This window comes from Dermatophagoides pteronyssinus, unplaced genomic scaffold (assembly GCF_027571235.1).
Source record: "Dermatophagoides pteronyssinus isolate colony J.1.1.1.1 unplaced genomic scaffold, Derpt_VIB-CSIC_2022.12 sq0051, whole genome shotgun sequence".
NCBI classification, from domain to species: Eukaryota; Metazoa; Arthropoda; class Arachnida; order Sarcoptiformes; family Pyroglyphidae; genus Dermatophagoides; species Dermatophagoides pteronyssinus.
Window position 1 is genome coordinate 67,828 of NW_027461574.1, and position 17,706 is coordinate 85,533.

At 30.2% G+C, this 17,706-nt stretch overlaps 3 protein-coding genes and 1 long non-coding RNA gene across 7 annotated transcripts; 2 read left to right on the plus strand and 2 right to left on the minus strand.

The window, feature by feature from the left end:
* Positions 1-35: 35 nt before the first annotated feature.
* On the minus strand, positions 36-2,071 carry LOC142646092 (uncharacterized). Its single transcript, XM_075824158.1, has 3 exons — positions 1,771-2,071; positions 329-1,625; positions 36-256 (listed from the first exon to the last, which is right to left on the minus strand). Exons 2-3 carry the CDS (start codon positions 753-755, stop codon positions 171-173), a joined length of 513 nt encoding a protein of 170 aa, XP_075680273.1. The 5' UTR covers positions 756-1,625; positions 1,771-2,071; the 3' UTR covers positions 36-170.
* Positions 2,072-2,382: 311 nt separating this feature from the next.
* LOC113793908 (putative phosphorylase b kinase regulatory subunit alpha) lies at positions 2,383-6,418 on the plus strand. Its single transcript, XM_027343983.2, is given in 6 exon segments — positions 2,383-2,502; positions 2,559-4,747; positions 4,749-4,868; positions 4,920-5,467; positions 5,525-5,769; positions 5,825-6,418. Coding segments are annotated over 6 exon segments (3,666 nt in total). The 5' UTR covers positions 2,383-2,424; the 3' UTR covers positions 6,311-6,418.
* On the minus strand, positions 4,565-7,121 carry LOC142646093 (uncharacterized). Of its 2 annotated transcripts, XR_012847098.1 has the most exons (6): positions 6,921-7,121; positions 6,684-6,790; positions 5,810-6,539; positions 5,274-5,743; positions 4,767-5,167; positions 4,565-4,704 (listed from the first exon to the last, which is right to left on the minus strand). It is a non-coding gene; the product is annotated as an uncharacterized LOC142646093 (long non-coding RNA). The 2 variants fall into 2 exon arrangements; XR_012847097.1 differs by having other exon boundaries at positions 6,684-7,115.
* Positions 7,122-7,604: 483 nt separating this feature from the next.
* LOC113793879 (uncharacterized) lies at positions 7,605-17,301 on the plus strand. Of its 3 annotated transcripts, none has more exons than XM_075824154.1 (20): positions 7,605-8,723; positions 8,789-8,937; positions 9,002-9,053; positions 9,180-9,827; positions 9,890-9,929; positions 9,993-10,306; positions 10,370-11,057; positions 11,554-12,041; positions 12,105-12,200; positions 12,262-13,318; positions 13,381-13,481; positions 13,558-13,715; positions 13,780-14,253; positions 14,318-14,546; positions 14,617-14,757; positions 14,826-14,931; positions 14,985-15,107; positions 15,171-15,505; positions 16,594-16,692; positions 16,908-17,301. In XM_075824154.1, exons 2-18 carry the CDS (start codon positions 8,873-8,875, stop codon positions 15,314-15,316), a joined length of 4,926 nt encoding a protein of 1,641 aa, XP_075680269.1. In that variant the 5' UTR covers positions 7,605-8,723; positions 8,789-8,872; the 3' UTR covers positions 15,317-15,505; positions 16,594-16,692; positions 16,908-17,301. The 3 variants fall into 3 exon arrangements, with proteins under 3 accessions (XP_075680269.1, XP_027199755.2, XP_075680268.1); XM_027343954.2 differs by having other exon boundaries at positions 16,597-16,692; XM_075824153.1 differs by having other exon boundaries at positions 15,171-16,692.
* Positions 17,302-17,706: the final 405 nt, after the last annotated feature.

The window sequence follows — 17,706 nt, forward strand, 5'->3', positions numbered from 1 at the left end:
GTGATTGTAATAATTTGGTTGAAGCAGTTGTAATTGATCGATTACTATTACTATTATTATTATCATTTGAATCGATCGATATTGATGGACGATGACAATGTATTGGTGGTGTTGCCCATGTTTCAGATGTTGTTAATCTTTTTGATTGATTTAATTGTGATGGTGCTGAATCATTTCGATTGATCGGATTCGATTGAAAATCTGTTGCTATATATGAACTGAATAGATCCTTTACGATTGGCTATAATACGATTAGCTAGAATGTGAATAAAGAAACAGGAAAAAAACGAAATTAAATCCAAAGAAAATATTATAAATCATCACTAACCTAAACCAGATGTGATATTAACATCGGTTGAATCAAAATGGCTGGTATTTGGCCGTTTTTGGCTCTCATTTTTGTTGATGGTTGTTGATGATGGATTAAAAATTGTTTTCAAATCTGAATCAATATGAATCTTATGACAATGAAAATAATAATCATTTGATAATTTGGATAACTGATATGGATCAGAAATGAATAATGGTGTTGAAGATTGCTGAAGAAATGTTGATTCCATATTGACTAAATTTGGCTGATTGAATTGTTGATTGAATAATGTTTGAAGTTCTTGTTGTTGAAAAGCAATCGATATTGAATCCGGACAATCAGATTTTCTTCTTTGTTTTTGTTGAAATTCTTCTCGTTGTTGTTGTTGTTGTTGTTCAGTTGTTGAGTTTTGACAATAAACACGAGCCGATTTAAAACGATTCATTTCAATTCAAAAAAGAAACATTCGAACAAATCTCATTCAATCAAGAATGAATGAGAGATAAAACCATTTAAACATTTCAATCATCACTCATCATATCAGGAAACAGGAAAAAGTTGATATTTTTCTTGGTCGTGTTTCTCGTTTTGTTTTGCTTTTTGTTGGAAAAAATCAACAACATTCAATTTGAAAATTTTTGTTTGATTTTCATTCAAATTTTCGTTTCATTTCGGTGTTGTCGTCAGAAGAAGAAAAAAATTTTCATTAAGGTAGATTATTTTTTCCTTTTTTTTCATTGGAAATTTTTTCTTCGAAATTCTTCTTTTTTCTTTGCCCTGATGAAATGGGGTCTAAATTTGTCAATTCCATAAAAAAATACACGGATTCATTTTTTCTTTTGGTTCCCATATCGATGGTGATGAACGACGATTATTCGGTTGCCAAGACGAATTCATCAAATGACAATCCCAAAAAGGAAAAAAAACAAATTTTCTTGGAATATTTCGATCGACTTTTATCATCATCATAAAAAATAAAAGTCACTCCAAAGTCAGGTAAGATCAATATTCGACCAAAAAGAACAAAAATCTTCATCAAGATTCATGGCGTATGACGAAAAAAAAGTTGAACCGAATGAATATTTTAGTTTACGATTCTTTTTCATTTCATTTTTCATGGTTAAATTCATCATTAGAAACTATGATGATTGCGTGCCAACAAAAATAACGAAAAATTAAAATGAAATTTTTTTTCCACTTTCTTAAGATTCTTGATATTTGCGGATGAATCCATCATTATCGTCGCCATAGTGTTTTGTTATGATCATAATGATGATGATACAATTCCGAATTCATTTGAAAATGTCAAAATGATCTTTTCGGAATAACAAAGAAAAAAAGGTTAAATTTCAATTGAAAATTAATCGATTGTTCAAAATGAATACAATGAATTCGTCCTTGAATATGCAAAGCTATGGTAGAATCATGAATCAATAAATGTATATAATTTGAATAAATACCTTTTCATGTTTGAATATTTAGGTCTAGTTCAATTATTGATTGATCCATTTAAAGAAGGAAATCGATCAATTCCTTTTTTCTTTGTTTTGTTTCTGGATCAATCAATGAAACAAAGTTATCCACTTCGACACTGCCTCCTACATTCGAACATTCGAATCATTTTGTTTATTTGACATGTACTATTTGAAAGGATCTTTGTGCCGGTTCCGTTTTATCGGGAAAAAATGATTTATTCTTTTGAAATGTTTTTGTTAATGAATCCAAAGTTTTTTTGTTTAAACATTTCTTTTCCGATTTTGTAATCTTTATAATAAAAAAGGTTTTGTTTGAAGAACAATTTGAATTTTGAAGCCAAACAAAATAAAAAAAATATTTAAGCGCGCACACTTCATTTTTGACGAATGTTATCCGCCAAAAACAATGGTGTTATGTACTCTGCATGATTTTATCATCTGATGATAATCATCAGGTGACATTCACGAATTTGAATGAATTTTTCTCGTTTTGATGATGATCTTGATTTTTTTTCGATAGATTTTACAATCAAAACAACAATAAAAAATGACCTGATTCATTCAATTAGTGTGATATATTTTGCTCAATAAATTTTTTTTTTTTTTTGAAAATATAATACTCAAACAAAAATCAAAACAATGCGAAGTCGAAGCAATTCAACCGTGCGTCTTGATTATTATCAGCGTTTAGTTTATAAAACTATACTCAATTATCAGGTTAGTTTTGTTGTTTGTTTTTGTGTAAATTTTCTAAAAGAAAATTTCATCAACAGAATCCTGTTACAGGTCTTCTACCAACACCAACAAGTCATCCATCATGTTTGAATCATGCATGGGTACGTGATAATCTTTATTCAATAATGGCTGTATGGGCATTAGCAATGGCATATAGAAAAAATGATGATTTTGATGAAGATCGTGCCAAAACATATGAATTAGAACAAAGTTGTGTCAAAATGATGCGTGGCCTATTGGTTGCAATGTTACAACAAAAAGATAAAGTAGAATCATTTAAGGAATCACAATCAACTTCGGATGCTTTGCATGCAAAATATTCAGCATCAACAATGTTACCAGTTGTTGGTGATAATGAATGGGGTCATCTACAATTGGATGCAACATCATTGTTTCTGTTAATGTTAGCACAAATGACCGCATCTGGTTTGCAGATAATATTTACATTGGATGAAGTTGCATTCATACAAAATCTCATATTCTATATTGAATCAGCATATTGTATACCTGATTATGGTATTTGGGAACGTGGTGATAAAACTAATCATGGTTTGCCGGAATTAAATGCCAGTTCTATTGGTATGGCAAAAGCAGCATTGGAATCAATGAATGAATTGGATCTGTTTGGTGGTAAAGGTGGTCCTTCATCGGTTATTCATGTATTACCGGATGAAATTCAAAAATGTCATGCCGTATTGGAATCAATATTACCACGTGAATCAAATTCAAAAGAAATTGATGCATCATTGCTGTCGATAATAAGTTTTCCAGCATTTGCTGTTGAAAATCCTAAATTGATTCAACAGACACGTGAAGAAATTATCGAAAAACTTTGCGGTAGATATGGTTGTAAAAGATTTTTACGTGATGGACATAAAACTGCTATTGAAGATCCAAGTCGACTATATTATGAACCATCTGAACTAAAAGCATTTGAAAACATTGAATGTGAATGGCCATTATTTTTTTGTTATTTAATAATTGATGGTTTGTTTTCCGATAATCCTGATATGGTTACTGAATATTCTGAACGATTAGATGGATTATTAGTGCAAGTTGATGATTTATTATTAGTACCAGAAATGTATGCTGTACCTATTGATCTAGTGGAGGCTGAATATCGTCAACCACATTCACAAAAACGTATTTATACTGGTAGTTGTCCATTTATGTGGAGTCAATCATTATATTTGGTTGGTAAATTATTGCAAGAAGGTTTTTTACAACCAAGTGAATTGGATCCATTAAATCGTCGGTTATCAATGTGGAAAAAACCTGATATTGTTGTGCAAATTGTTGTATTGGCTGAAGATGAAATGGTCCAGGAACGTATGGCAAAATATGATATTAATATCCAAACGATGAATGAAATATCACCGATTGAAGTGCAATCAGCTGAAACATTGGGACATTTATATTCATATTTGGGTAAAAATGATAAACTTGGCCTTTCGGGTCGTGTTTCACGTGAAGTGGGAATTCTATCGACAAGTAAATTATATTCATTATTGGATAAGATTTTTGTATTTACACCACAATCCCTGGATCGTTTCAATTTCTACACTGTTAATGATGTGAATCTTTTGGCTAGTAATTTTCGTCAAAGTATTTATATGTTGAAAAGTAATTGGCGTGAATTAGGTCGGCCAATATTGACAATAATATTATATCGACAATTCATATTGGAAAATGATCGTCCACCAGCAGCAATATTATCAACATTCAAAAAGATTAAAAGTGGTTATTTGAGTGGTACACGTGTTGTATATGGAAATCTTTCCGATTTCCTAAGTACATCTTGTATAACGAATCTGAGTTTTTTGGCCAATATTGAAAAAGGACAGCCAGATCAATTGAATCCATCGGTGCGGGCGTTTTTAGAACGACAACTGTCGAAACCATTTTCACCATTATTTCGTATACGACGACAATCCTCGGGGAAACGAAAAATCAGTGTTCGTTCAAGAAAATCCGCTATAACCGGTATAATTAAACGTACACGCTCAATACAAATTGATCAATATGATCCAGAATTGCAAAAATTACGCAATACATACGATGCTCGAATGCAACAAGAATGTTCGAATGTTTCATCATCAACAACACCACCATCAACGGTAGAAGAATGTTTAATGACTATGGATGATCAATATAATAATGATGAAACGATGATGATGGATCAATCTAATCAATTAGATAATCGATTACTAAAATTTAAACAAATTGAATAAATTATCTGATCTTACCATAAATGAACATCTGACTGATGAAGAATTGATAAATATGTTCAAAGAAACGGAAATTCTTGAAGAACAAGCTGACATTTTACATTATCTATTCTATAATAAGTAGGTTTTACAAATTTTTCATTTTTGAATTGATTTGAATTTTGACATTAGGAGTTTAGATTGGAAGACTGGAATCATATCGAACAATAATCAAATAATGACATTACGTGATTTATTGAAAGATATTTATGAAAAAGCATGTTCGGATAAAAAATGGGCTTTAGTACGGCATTCAGCTGGAATGTTGGGTAAACAAGGTGAAGATTTAGCAAAATCTGTTGCTGATTTATTGGTTCGACAAAAACAAATAACAGTTGGTATGCCACCACACTATGAACAAGCCATCACACGACCATTACCTGTTAAAGAATTAAGACAAATTATTGATCAAGCACATTGTGGTGATCAAAGTACGGCAATGTTAACACATGAATTAATTATTTATTTATCAATGTTTATACGTACTGAACCACATTTGTTTGTTGAAATGTTACGACTTAGAATTGGATTGATTATTCAGGTAATGGCATCAGAATTAGCACGAGCATTAATGTGTGATGGTATCGAAGCATCTGAACATTTATTGAATTTAAGTCCATATGAAATGAAAACACTGTTACATCATATAATCAGCGGAAAAGAATTTACCATTCGTAGTGGTAAGTAATGATGATTTCTTTTTGAAATTTCCAATCAAAAATTCATTCATTTCAAAGCACGAAGTGGTCGAATATCGATTATAAATGACCGAATGCTAAGTCGTCGAAGTATCATAACCGATGATGGTGATGGTGATTGTATCGATGGTATTGGTGAAAGTAATGCTGATAATATGGGTGGTGGTGCAATTGGATTCGAATCTGATCGTCATGGTCAATGGTTACGACGTAGACGGCTAGATGGTGCACTGAATCGTGTTCCAATTGGATTCTATTCTAGAGTTTGGAATTTATTAGAAAAGGTTTGAGATTTTTTTCGGGTCTTTTCTTGAAAATTCTTACTTGAAATTTTTTCAGTGTGAAGGAATTGCTATCGAAGGAAGAATTCTGATAAATCAATTAACACGTGAAATGACTGCCGGTGAATTAAAGTTTGCATTACAAGCGGAACAGGTATTAAATTCAATACCACAACCAGAATATCGACAATTGATTGTTGAAGCATTAATGGTGCTGACAATGTTGGTTGAAAATTCCCCAACAATCAATTTGGGAAATGTTATTAATGTTGAACAATTAGTACATCGTGCAAATCAATTATTTCTTTCGGATCAATTAGAATTTGGTGGTGATGCCATTCTTTGTTGTGCGCATAACGATGATAACGGTAATGAACAATCATCAATGAGATATGATTGTTCTGGTGCAGCAAAAATATGTCAACATTTTTATGATAGTGCACCAAGCGGTAATTATGGCACAATGATCTATCTAATACGCTCAACAATCGAATCATTCGATTGTTTTTCCAATCATGATTCATTTGATTGTAAAATTCAATGAAAATCTTTCTTTCCCTTCCAGAAAACCTCTTTGAAATTTCCACTATTAGTTAGAGTTTCTTTAATTAACAAACAAAAATTAATTAAAAGTATCTATTTCAAGAAAAAAGAGTCAAAATCTTATCGGCTGCTGTTTAAACATAATTTTTTTTTGCAAGTTGTTAAGACAACAGAAAAAAACTTGTTGCTCATCCATCCATCCATCCCAAAACACCAGATATGGAGATCATCTTTTTTTACAAAAAAAAAGACGAAAAATAAAGATCAAATCAGTGTGACTATAGTGAGTTTATTGATGATGATTTTCAACGATGATAAAAATGTCGTCGTTGTCATCATCAACAACATTGTACAGAAAAATGGCTCTTTCTTACCCGTTTTTTATTATTATTCCAAAGATAATCAACAGGGAGAGAAAAAGAAATCGTAATTTTCATTTTCTGATTAGAATCAATATTAGTTATTGGAATTGCTCTTCTTTCTCTCATGATGAATTCAAACAAAAACATAAAAAGTTGGAATTAAAACAGGAAGGTAAAAAATTTCGAAAAAAAATCGAATTACGAATATCGATAGTTTCGTTCATCATCAAGCACCGTGTACACACATACCGCGTTCGTGGCCGCCATTTGATCGCAAAAACAAGAAAAATCAATGTAAATCGATTATGTGTGTGTTGAAAATCTGTCTGCGTGTATATTGATGATGATGATGATGATTTTGAAATGTTATAGTAGTGGTATAGTTTCACAAGCCGGCATCCAGAAAAAAGTTGCTCAATCACATCATATTTCTTTTTTGTGAGAGAAGAGGGTTATGAAGAAAAAAAGGCGTGTAACTCACTTGATTTTTTTCTCTTTTTCTTCTTTTTCAAAATGTGCTACTACTTATGGTTGTAGTGGTTCATGCGAAAGAAGAAAAAATTAGCATAAACGAAAAAGTAGTAGTAATGATGGAGAAGGAATAGCCGAAACCATGTTTACGTTAACAAAATTTTTTCCCAGCTCGCTCTCTCTTTCACTCTAAAAAATATGCTACGTTTGCGTTCTTGCTACGTGAACAACGTTGTAAACGTGCGGATAAATTTTTTTTACATGATGTGAACTCTGCGAACTTGGAATATGCACACAGCACACCGTATAATTCCATCTTCCTCCTCACAACTAGAAATGATGAGCAACAACAATAATCAATGCCACTACTATACGGAAAAAACACACGTTCGAATTGATTAAAACAGCATTGCCACATTTTCTTGATCGCATCATCATCATCAAATGAAAAGAAAAAAAAATACATCCACGACGAAACAAAAATATTAAAACAATAAATCCAATCTAAAACAAAATAAGAAAATTCATCATTTTTTTATTTTTCAATAAGAAGAATAATTGAACTTTTATATTTTTTATTTATTTATTTAATTAACAATCAAAAAACTGAAATATTTTTTTTTGCTAAAATTTCAATGTGTGTGTGAAAAGCTCAAAATCAGAAAGAAAAAAGAAACAAACCAAGAAATCATCGGCAAATTTTGAAATTGAATCTTTCCGAAAACATAAAATTCGATTAGTGTGTGTGTTCAACATATTTTGTTCAACTAAAAAGAATTCGATTCGATTCGATTAAACAAAACACACGCACACCATCATAATCTGTTGATATTTTTTTGATACAAACGGAAACTAATTGGATTTCCGTTTCAAATTTTTTTAAAATATACATACAAAAACAAAGATCAAGATTCATCATTATTATCATCAAATATCCAATTTTCAATAATGATAATGTTTCTGTGTGTGTGATGTGCTTTGATGAATGATACACACACTCACACAAGCAAGCACATTGAGTCACATTGTTTTGTTGAATTCTTGGTGAAATTGTTTTTTCTTTTCAATAATAATTGTTATATGATGTTTTTTTCGATGTTAATAATTGAAATGAATTTGACTCATCAATGACTGAATGTAAAGTTCGATCACACGCCAAAACTATGAATGCATTCGATTAATAGTAAATTGTGTTTTGCGTGTGTGTGTTGTGTTTGTTGATTTTTGATTGTGTGAGTAAACTCTAATATTATCCATAATAATTCGAATTCTTTTTGAAGATTTTTGTAGCGTTTTTTTCCGTAAAAATTTTTCAAATTTGTTTCTCATCCGCTTATTATTATTAATCGGTGTGATTCGTATTTTTCTACAGAAAAAGATTCCTTTATTCTAATATATATTGAATTTGTAAATATTTTTTTTTCATTGATCCGGTTGAATATTAACACTGAAAATTTCATTTCAACAACAAAAACTTGTGTCTGTACAAGCCATTTTTGATTTTAAATTGTTGTGAGCTTAATAAATTATTTTCTAATTGGCAAAAAACAAGACAATTTACTCGTCAAGTGGAACAAAACGGTATCTAACTAACCATTTATTGTTGAAGACGTTTTTTCACTAATAAAATGTTTCTTTCTGTTCAGGATTCCATCGAATTTTGTTTTTTATTTTTTTTCTTGGTTACAAATTTGATCAAATTGATCAATTTTTATAATAAATGAATAATAATGAATAGCAACCAAAAGTCCATATCAAAACATCGAACCGGTGGTGGCGGTGGCCAATCACAAAGGTAAAATTATTGATTGATATAAAAATTGATAATTTGTTTTGACACGTAATATTTTTCTTTGTAGTAATCAACGAAATGATTACCAACGATCAAATCAAGATCGTTATCAATCACATGTAAGTATAGTTTATTTTGTAACCTTTTTGATGATGAATGCATGAGCTTTATTTAAAATTTAACACACATAAGTCATTAGATAGGAAATAATAATAATTTGTTTAATTTTATTGGAATAATAAAAGGGAATGCGATCAAATAATTCTAATGTATCACAGGCATGTATTAATGCTGCCGCTATGAATACAGCAGCCGCAATGCAAAATTCAATGGGTCAACCACAATTAATGCGTAATTATGCACCAAATCAAACACAACCGGCATTGATTGGTCATCAGCCAACAAACATACAGATGAATCATTTGAATCAACAACAACAACAACAGCCAACTGGTGGTGTTGGTGGTCCAAACGTAGTTTCATCACAGCAAGCTATGTCCGGCATGATAAATGCAGCTGCTGCTGCTGCAGCTCAACAACAACGTTTTCCGCCATATTCGGTTACGACGGCACAAGCACAACCGCAACAACAGCAGCGAATACAATCCAATCATCCGAATTCGAATCGTCAATCATATAATCACCCGATGCGTGCTGGGGCTGGTGGTAGCGGTGGCGGTGCAAATAATACGGGTGCTCAAAGTGGTGGTAGCCATATACCTAATCATCATCATAATAATATATCATATACGACAATTCCGCCTTCAGCTGCGGCTTCGATTCCAGGTTTTACATATGCGGCTGCACAGAATCCAACATATTATCATCCTCATCACCATCCTGGATCATTTCATCATCAGAATCAATTTTCGATGGCGACTCCTGTTCAACAAGTATGTTTTGTCTAAGGATTTGAAAATTATATTCATTCATTTTTTATGTTTGTTATTTATAGATGCAATACGGTTATCCACCTATGTATTATTTACATGATTGTATGTATTTGAAATTATGTATTCTTTTTTCATTTTCCAATAATGATAATGATTATTATTTAGATTCAAGATATCCATATATTCAGAGTAATTTGCCGCAAGCTGTACCAGTAGCGACATCAACCGATTTAAGTAATCAATCTACTGGTGGATCATATAAACCAAATGATGTTCAACATCACCAACAACAACAACAACAGCCAGGATCTGCTGGTCAACAACAGCAACAACAACAATTGCAACATCAACAACAACAATTACCGATGCCAATACAGCCACAGCCAATCAAACAACAACGTGAAAAAAGACCATTAGAAATATATGATGAAAAAGGGGTTAAAATGGATCTAGTTCAATTGGCATCAGAAGCGAAAAATGTTTGTTTATATTTATTTTTTAAATTAGAATTATTTATAATGATATTATTATTATTAATGTAGAAACCTGCGGTTACATCTCAAAGTAATAATAATAATAATGATACTCCAAATGTTGTTGATAATCGATCGAAATCGGAAAAGAATGTGGATAATTTGAAAAAAACTGAATTGAACGGTCCGGTTAAAAATGAAAATAATGATAAATCACTGAATACTACCGTGGTTAGTAGTAAAAATGATGATAAAACTATCGGTGATGATAATAATGAGAATAAAGGTCATGATAATTCTCTAACGTCAGTTGTTGCTGATAGTAAACCAAATGAAATACAAAAACAACAACAGACAACGCCAACCACACCATTATCATCATCGGAATCATCCGTTGCTGGTGATGGTCATCCAAACAAATCATCCTGTGATATGAATAATGAACCGACGATATCATCAACATCAACTGCTGATTCAACATCATCATCATCATCTATTCTAAGTGATTCACAAAATCAATCAACGATTAATGTTGTTGATGAAATTACCGAAAAAGTTGATAAAATGGTATTGAATAATAATAATGATGATGATAATTCAACAACATCAACTATGGATGGGGATTTTGTTAAAGTTACTGGTGGTGATGGTGATAATGTCGTTGATGGTACTGCTGTTGCTGCTGCTGCTGCAGCCGCTGTTGTCATCGATGGCGATAATAAAGAATCTTTAGAAATAGATTCTACTACTTCAAATGGTTCGTATTATTTTTGTTTTTTCCTTGTTGTTCATTTTACTTTATAAGAAAAGAATTTCATCATCGACAAAATATAGATGCGCTAGTCTAGTTGATATATATGATATGTGTATGTTGTGTTCTTGTATGTAAAGCTTTTCTTTCAATTCAATTCATTCATTACCGATGATGTTTACTAAATTTAGTTTTTTTTGAAATCATATCTTATTCTCATGTGGTTGTTGATTTCGATTTTTGTTTTTTGTTTATTTCGTTTTTTAGATGTTGATTAGGTTAAACGTTTTAGTTATTGCTATTTTTTCGTTAACTTTTGAAAAACGTGTTTATGTGAGTGTTTGTGCGGAAATTTCGTGCTTCGATTTTGTTTTCTAACCAATATTCAATCCTGAAAGAACGTGTTTTTAGATTGAATCTTGATTTTTGTTTTTTAACCCTTTTTCATTATTGATTTTTTTCTTGGAATATAATCAATTTGTTCTTGTTAAATATTGTTTAGATGAAAATAATAAATCATCAAAAACCGTACCCGTAACAACAAAAGACGTTGTTGAAGAATTGTCGTCAAAAATTCATCAAACAACACTAAATACGACGGGTGATATGGAAAGTAGCTTTGAAATTATTGATCATATTAACACTACACCGTCTGAAACGTCAACACCGACAAATACTAGTACAATTAGTGCTGCGGCTGCCGCTACTGTTGAAATGCCAATGGTCAATCATGATGGTAATAGTAATAATAATAGTCGTGATGGTACACCAGAATCATTATCATCATCATCCAAATCTAAATCGAAACCAGCAAATATTGTTGGCAATAAAGATGCTGCTGCTGCTGCTGAAACAGCTGCAAATAACAAATCAATTGTGATCGATTCACGGCAATATTCACGTGATGCATTATTGCAATTACGATCAAATGCAACCGAATTGGATTTAACCAATTCAAACCAGGAGAATGTTCGTGACATTATTCGAAAGGTATTTGATTGGTGTATGTTGTTTTTGGTTACTAATATTTTTCATTTTTGTTTGTTATTGAAGCCTTCTCAAAATATACCGGATATATTGTTTCCAATGTATGCCCAACAAAATCGTTCAATGAATGATAATACATTACAATATCGCAATAAATCAATGGTTTGTATATCAAAATGGATTAGATTCGGGTATTTTTAATCAAATTTTCCTCTACTTTTAGGTACAACAATCAAGACGGCCATCACAACCATCAAGAAATTATTCGGATCAAAAATCACGTAAAATTATGTCGACATCATTACATTCGGATTATCCAATAAATTCGGATGAATGGCGTCCGGGAAAAATACAATCAAATGATCCGGCCGAAATTGAAACAGGAAATCTATTGAAAACTGTTCGTTCGATATTGAACAAGCTGACACCACAAAATTATCATACATTAGTGACGCAATTTAAAGCACTGAAAATTGATTCAAAAGATCGTCTTGTTCGTGTTATTGATTTGATTTTTGATAAGGCTGTTGCTGAGCCAGCATTCATTGTACAATATGCTGGATTTTGTTCCGAATTAATACATATAAAAGTGAATGAAGAAAATGATCAAAATAATAAAATTGAACAGGTGAAATTTAAAAATTTACTCATCTCAAAATGTCAGAAAACATTTTTTGATGATATGTATTCGAATATCAAAGATCTAATTGAAGAAGTGAAAACAACTGAAGATCCAGAAAAACGTAAAGTATTGGAAGAACAATTGGAAGATGAAAAAATGCATGCACGTAAACGTTCAGTTGGTAATATAAAATTTATTGCCGAATTATTCAAGATTAATATGTTGAATGCATCGATTATGTTCAGTTGTTTTGAATATTTATTAAAACATTTTATCGATCATAATCATGAAGAATATATCGAATGTCTTTGTGCCTTGATCACTAATATTGGTCAAAATTTAACCGAACAGATAAGGATTAAATATCCGGATCACATTCCAAAATTTGATAAAATATTTAATCAATTGGAAAAAATTTATAATGAAGAATTGGATGCTAAAGTTTCACCACGTATTCGATTTATGATTTTGGATCTATTAGATTTGCGTAAAAATCAATGGATACCACGAAGAAAAACTGAAGGACCTAAATTAATAGCACAGGTTCATGCCGATATGGAAATGCAACAACGATTGAAAAATGAATCGGCAAATGAAATGAAAAAACGTCAGAAACAACAACAACAACAGCATCAACAACATCAATATCAAAATAATGGTAACTTCATTTTTTTTGGTTGATTTTAATTTGTTAACCAATTTTTTGTTGATAATAATTAGCTCAAAATAATGATGAATGGCAACAGGTGAACAAACGTAAATCACATCATACAAATGTACCAACGAAAAATTTAAATTTTGCTGTTTTTAGAAACTTTACGGTTAGTTTAGTGATGTGGTGATTGGATTTACATAAATCATTATATATTTTATTTAATCAAATTTTTTGATGAACAGAGTTCAAGTGGAACAAAAAATGATCAATCCAATTCATCATTTTCCATGTTTACATCTGGTAGTCATGGTGGTTCAACATCCGGCACTCAAAGTCGTTCATCATCGACAAATTATGAGAATAAAAATTCCGGTTCTTCATCCAATGATAAAAATCAACGGTATTTTTGTTTTTTTTTGCTGTTTTAAAATAATTTTAATTTATATGAATTTGAATCGATATAGTACCTTCCATGATAGCCTAAATGCCAAGAACTATCCACAACGTGGTCGTGATGAACGTAAAGTTTCGGATGTAACAAATTATAATTTGGATAAACATCATCGTAGTGATAGTCAACAGTCGTTGAAATCATCATCATCAATAACGGCCAATTTATCGCCAACACCTCGATCAGATTCAATGGATAATTTACGATCTACTAATGTTAATGTTGTGCCGGATTTGGATCCTGTACAATTTCAATTAAAAGTTGATACAACATTGAAAAAATATCTGGATAAACAAGATTATGATGATACTTATAAAGAAGTTCAATCGTTTTGCTCAAAAACAAAATGTGCCGATTTTATTGCGGAATCAATATTGTTAGCGATTGATAAAACTAGTCAAAAATGTAATCCTCGTGAACGATGGGGACAATTTTTGGGTCAATTTTTTTGTTCATCATTCTGTGAGAATACGGATATTTTTGAAAGGTTTGTTTTTTTTGGTTTCCTTGTTGTGAATGAATCTGAATTCTATTTACTATCAAAAAAACAGTCTAAAAACCGTTTTCGCTCAATATGAAGATATTAAAATGGATTTACCAAATTTTTTTCAATTTGTTGCCGAAGTGATTGCCTATGCATCATTGATTATTTATGAAAAAGGTTCTACAATAGGACTGAAAAATGATATAATGAAAGCTGTTGAAAAAGCATATAATGAAATTAGTGGCAGTGAATGTGCCTTATTTCGTGATCATTTATTAAAATTAATTGAACAAAAGGTATGTCGAACAATGAAAAATGATGAAACCATCCAACTAATTAAACAATAAATTATGATTTTTTTCCTAGAATAAACAATGTTTTAGCGAAATGAAGCCATATTTTCATTCAGCTCAGCATGCCGAATTGGATGAATATAATAAATTAGATGAAATAATTGATGAATATATGGTTTCAGACGATTTAGATCAATTAAAATTAAAGATAAAGGTATCATGGCGGTGTTTATTAACTCTCGATGCTTATCAACTTTTTGTTTTGTTTTTTCTTTCAATTAGGAAAATTTTTCCAAAAGTGAAAACGACGAAAAATTTAAATGTGCCTTATATTATAAACCTTTATATGCTTGTTTCAAAAATCATCAAAATTCTGTGAATGATAATGGTAATAATTAATTGATTGATGATAATTTTTTTAAAATTTATTATTATTAATAGCCACATGTAAAAAATTGGACAAAATCAAAAATCTTATAAAATCATTTGTCAATGATAAAAATGATGAACTTTTATTCCTTGCAAAATGTGAAACATTATTTGTTGATTTAAATCATCCACAAAGTAAGCAAAATTCGTATATTCATTCAATCTTTTTTTCTAATTAACTTCTTGCCTATATTATAGAATTATTATTCGAGATATTCACTTATCTGCATGATAATAAATTGATTCAAAATGAATCGTTTTTACATTGGGGAGAAAGTAAAAAGACAAGTCCAATCGCACTAATGAATGTTCAAAGGTTTATGGAAAATTTAAATAAAAAATAATGAAACAACAACAGCAAAAAGAAAATGTGTTTCCTTCATTCAATTTATTCATCATCCATCAGTAGTACATCATTATCGTCATCTTTAATTTTTTTGTTTGTTTGTTTCAACGCTAATAATCAGATCATTATAGCCTTCAAACAACCGGCATTTTCAATCAACAACAACGACAACATCATTTATTTGTTGGTGTGTTTTTAGTTTTTGTTTGCTTGGTTTCTATCAAATTAATAGCAATACAACTCTGACATTGTTTATCCTTCCCCAAACACCATCATCATTAATGTTATTGGTTTTTTTTAACAAAAAAAAGATTTCTGATTCACATCGAAAGAAAAAGAATGTTTTTTTTTAATATCCAGGCGTGTGATTTTTTTTCTTCAAATCCTCCTCATCAATATTTTTCAATACTAAGCAATAGTTTTCTATTTTTTTTTCAATTTTTAATGATCCCTGATAATTTTTGGATCAATTCTTTTTTTGCCAATTCGGATTCCGATCCGATGTCGTTGCAAAACCATACTTAGAAAAATAAGCTATAAATGTTGGTTTTTTGTTTGTTTTTAAAAATTATTATTATTATATAACCGCTCCTAATTAACCATGCTACACACACTCACACATGTTGTTATTTTGGAAAAGAAAAAAAAATTATTGATCTACATTGAATCTGTTGAATGGATTTTTATGAGGCACAAGACCAACAAACAAAAAATCACGATTACCTAACACGCTCATTTAAAATTTTCTTGCATTTCTTTTTTGCTCGTTCCAATATATTAATGATGATGATGATGATAATGAAATGTCATAGAGTTAGTAATTTTCCCCCTTTATTATTATATTATTATTATTATTATAAAATATGATTATTCAAATTTTTTTACTATAAATTATATATATTGCTAATCTATATGATGAAATGATTTATAAATTCAATCTGCCAATTCAATGAATGGTGATGAAGAAAAGAAGAAAATTTTTTCCTTTATCATTATGATTATGTTTTTTTTTGAAAAATATAAATACTAATAGTAATTTATTTACAAATTTTCAGTTTTATTTCGTTGATTTTTTTTTCATTTCTGATTAACTTTATCATTTTTCTGTTTCTATTGATAGTATTTCTTTTGTTTGTGTGTATCTAAAATAATCTATATATTTATTCTTGATATTTTCTTTCTTTCTCTTTATCTCTTTTTTTTCTTCATTTGGTTTTCAACATGATAATTTTTTTTGTTCACCACTCATCAATTATATTTCAATCTTTGCTACAGCAGTAGTGTCTTAACACACACACACACACACATCATATTCATATTCATTGATCAACATTATAAATCTGCAAAAGATCCATTGTATTTTCGTCCTTTTTGGTAAGTTTTTTTGTTTAAGAATTTTTTAAAATAGAAAACCAATGTTTGATGATGAAAATATTTCAAATCGTTCAAAATCATATTTTTTATATTGATGACAAAGTTGAATTCCTCGTTTCTGATTCTGTTTGTTTGATTTTTGAATAGCAAATAACTTTATCCAATCGAATTTTAATCAAAGTTTTCAATTTTCTCTTTTTTCATACACTAAACAGATGCATCTAATGGCATACTAATGGACGTATTCTGATTTTATTCATATTTACTGCTGTTTCTGCTGCTTAATTTCACTGATAAAGAGATTACAATGATGATGATGACAATGACAATGATGGACGCATCATATTTTTGGATTGTTTTTTTTATGAATTTTGAAAAAATTTTCCGCCTCAAAATTGATGAGAGATGTGATTTCTAAATAATTAATTATTAATCTTTGTAAAATTCATTTTTTCTCTTTCTCTCAATCTATAAATCTTTTTTCTTTTTTTCTTATACTTTTTTTTCTTTGTCAAGACTTAAGTGTCACTTATTTTAAGAAAAAAAATTTTATTAATCAGATGAATAAATGAAATATAATTCAATAAAATGATGAAAATAACTTTGTCATTCTTTTATCATTCTAAAAATTTATCGTTTCAATCAATTGAGAATTTTCATCGAGATCTAGATGGCAACACTGGTTCTAAAAATCTAAGAAAAAATTGTTGGAAATTTTGTTGCCATCTGCAGTCTAAAATATAAAAAACCAAATGATGATCAAGGTTGATTATTTCATTTTCCATACTGTATTGCATAAATGGGAAATGGGTTTTCTTTGGCTTGGTTTCTTTTCTACTTTTTTCAGGTCATATTCTCATTGTAATGCATGGTGATCGGCATTGCAAAAGGAAGAATGATGGCCATCAATCGCTGTCAAGTATCTATCTTATGTCACCGGATTCGCAATCATCGTCGTCGGCGCCTCTTTTGTGTTTTTGATCAGGATCATGTAGAATGAACGACAAAATCTTA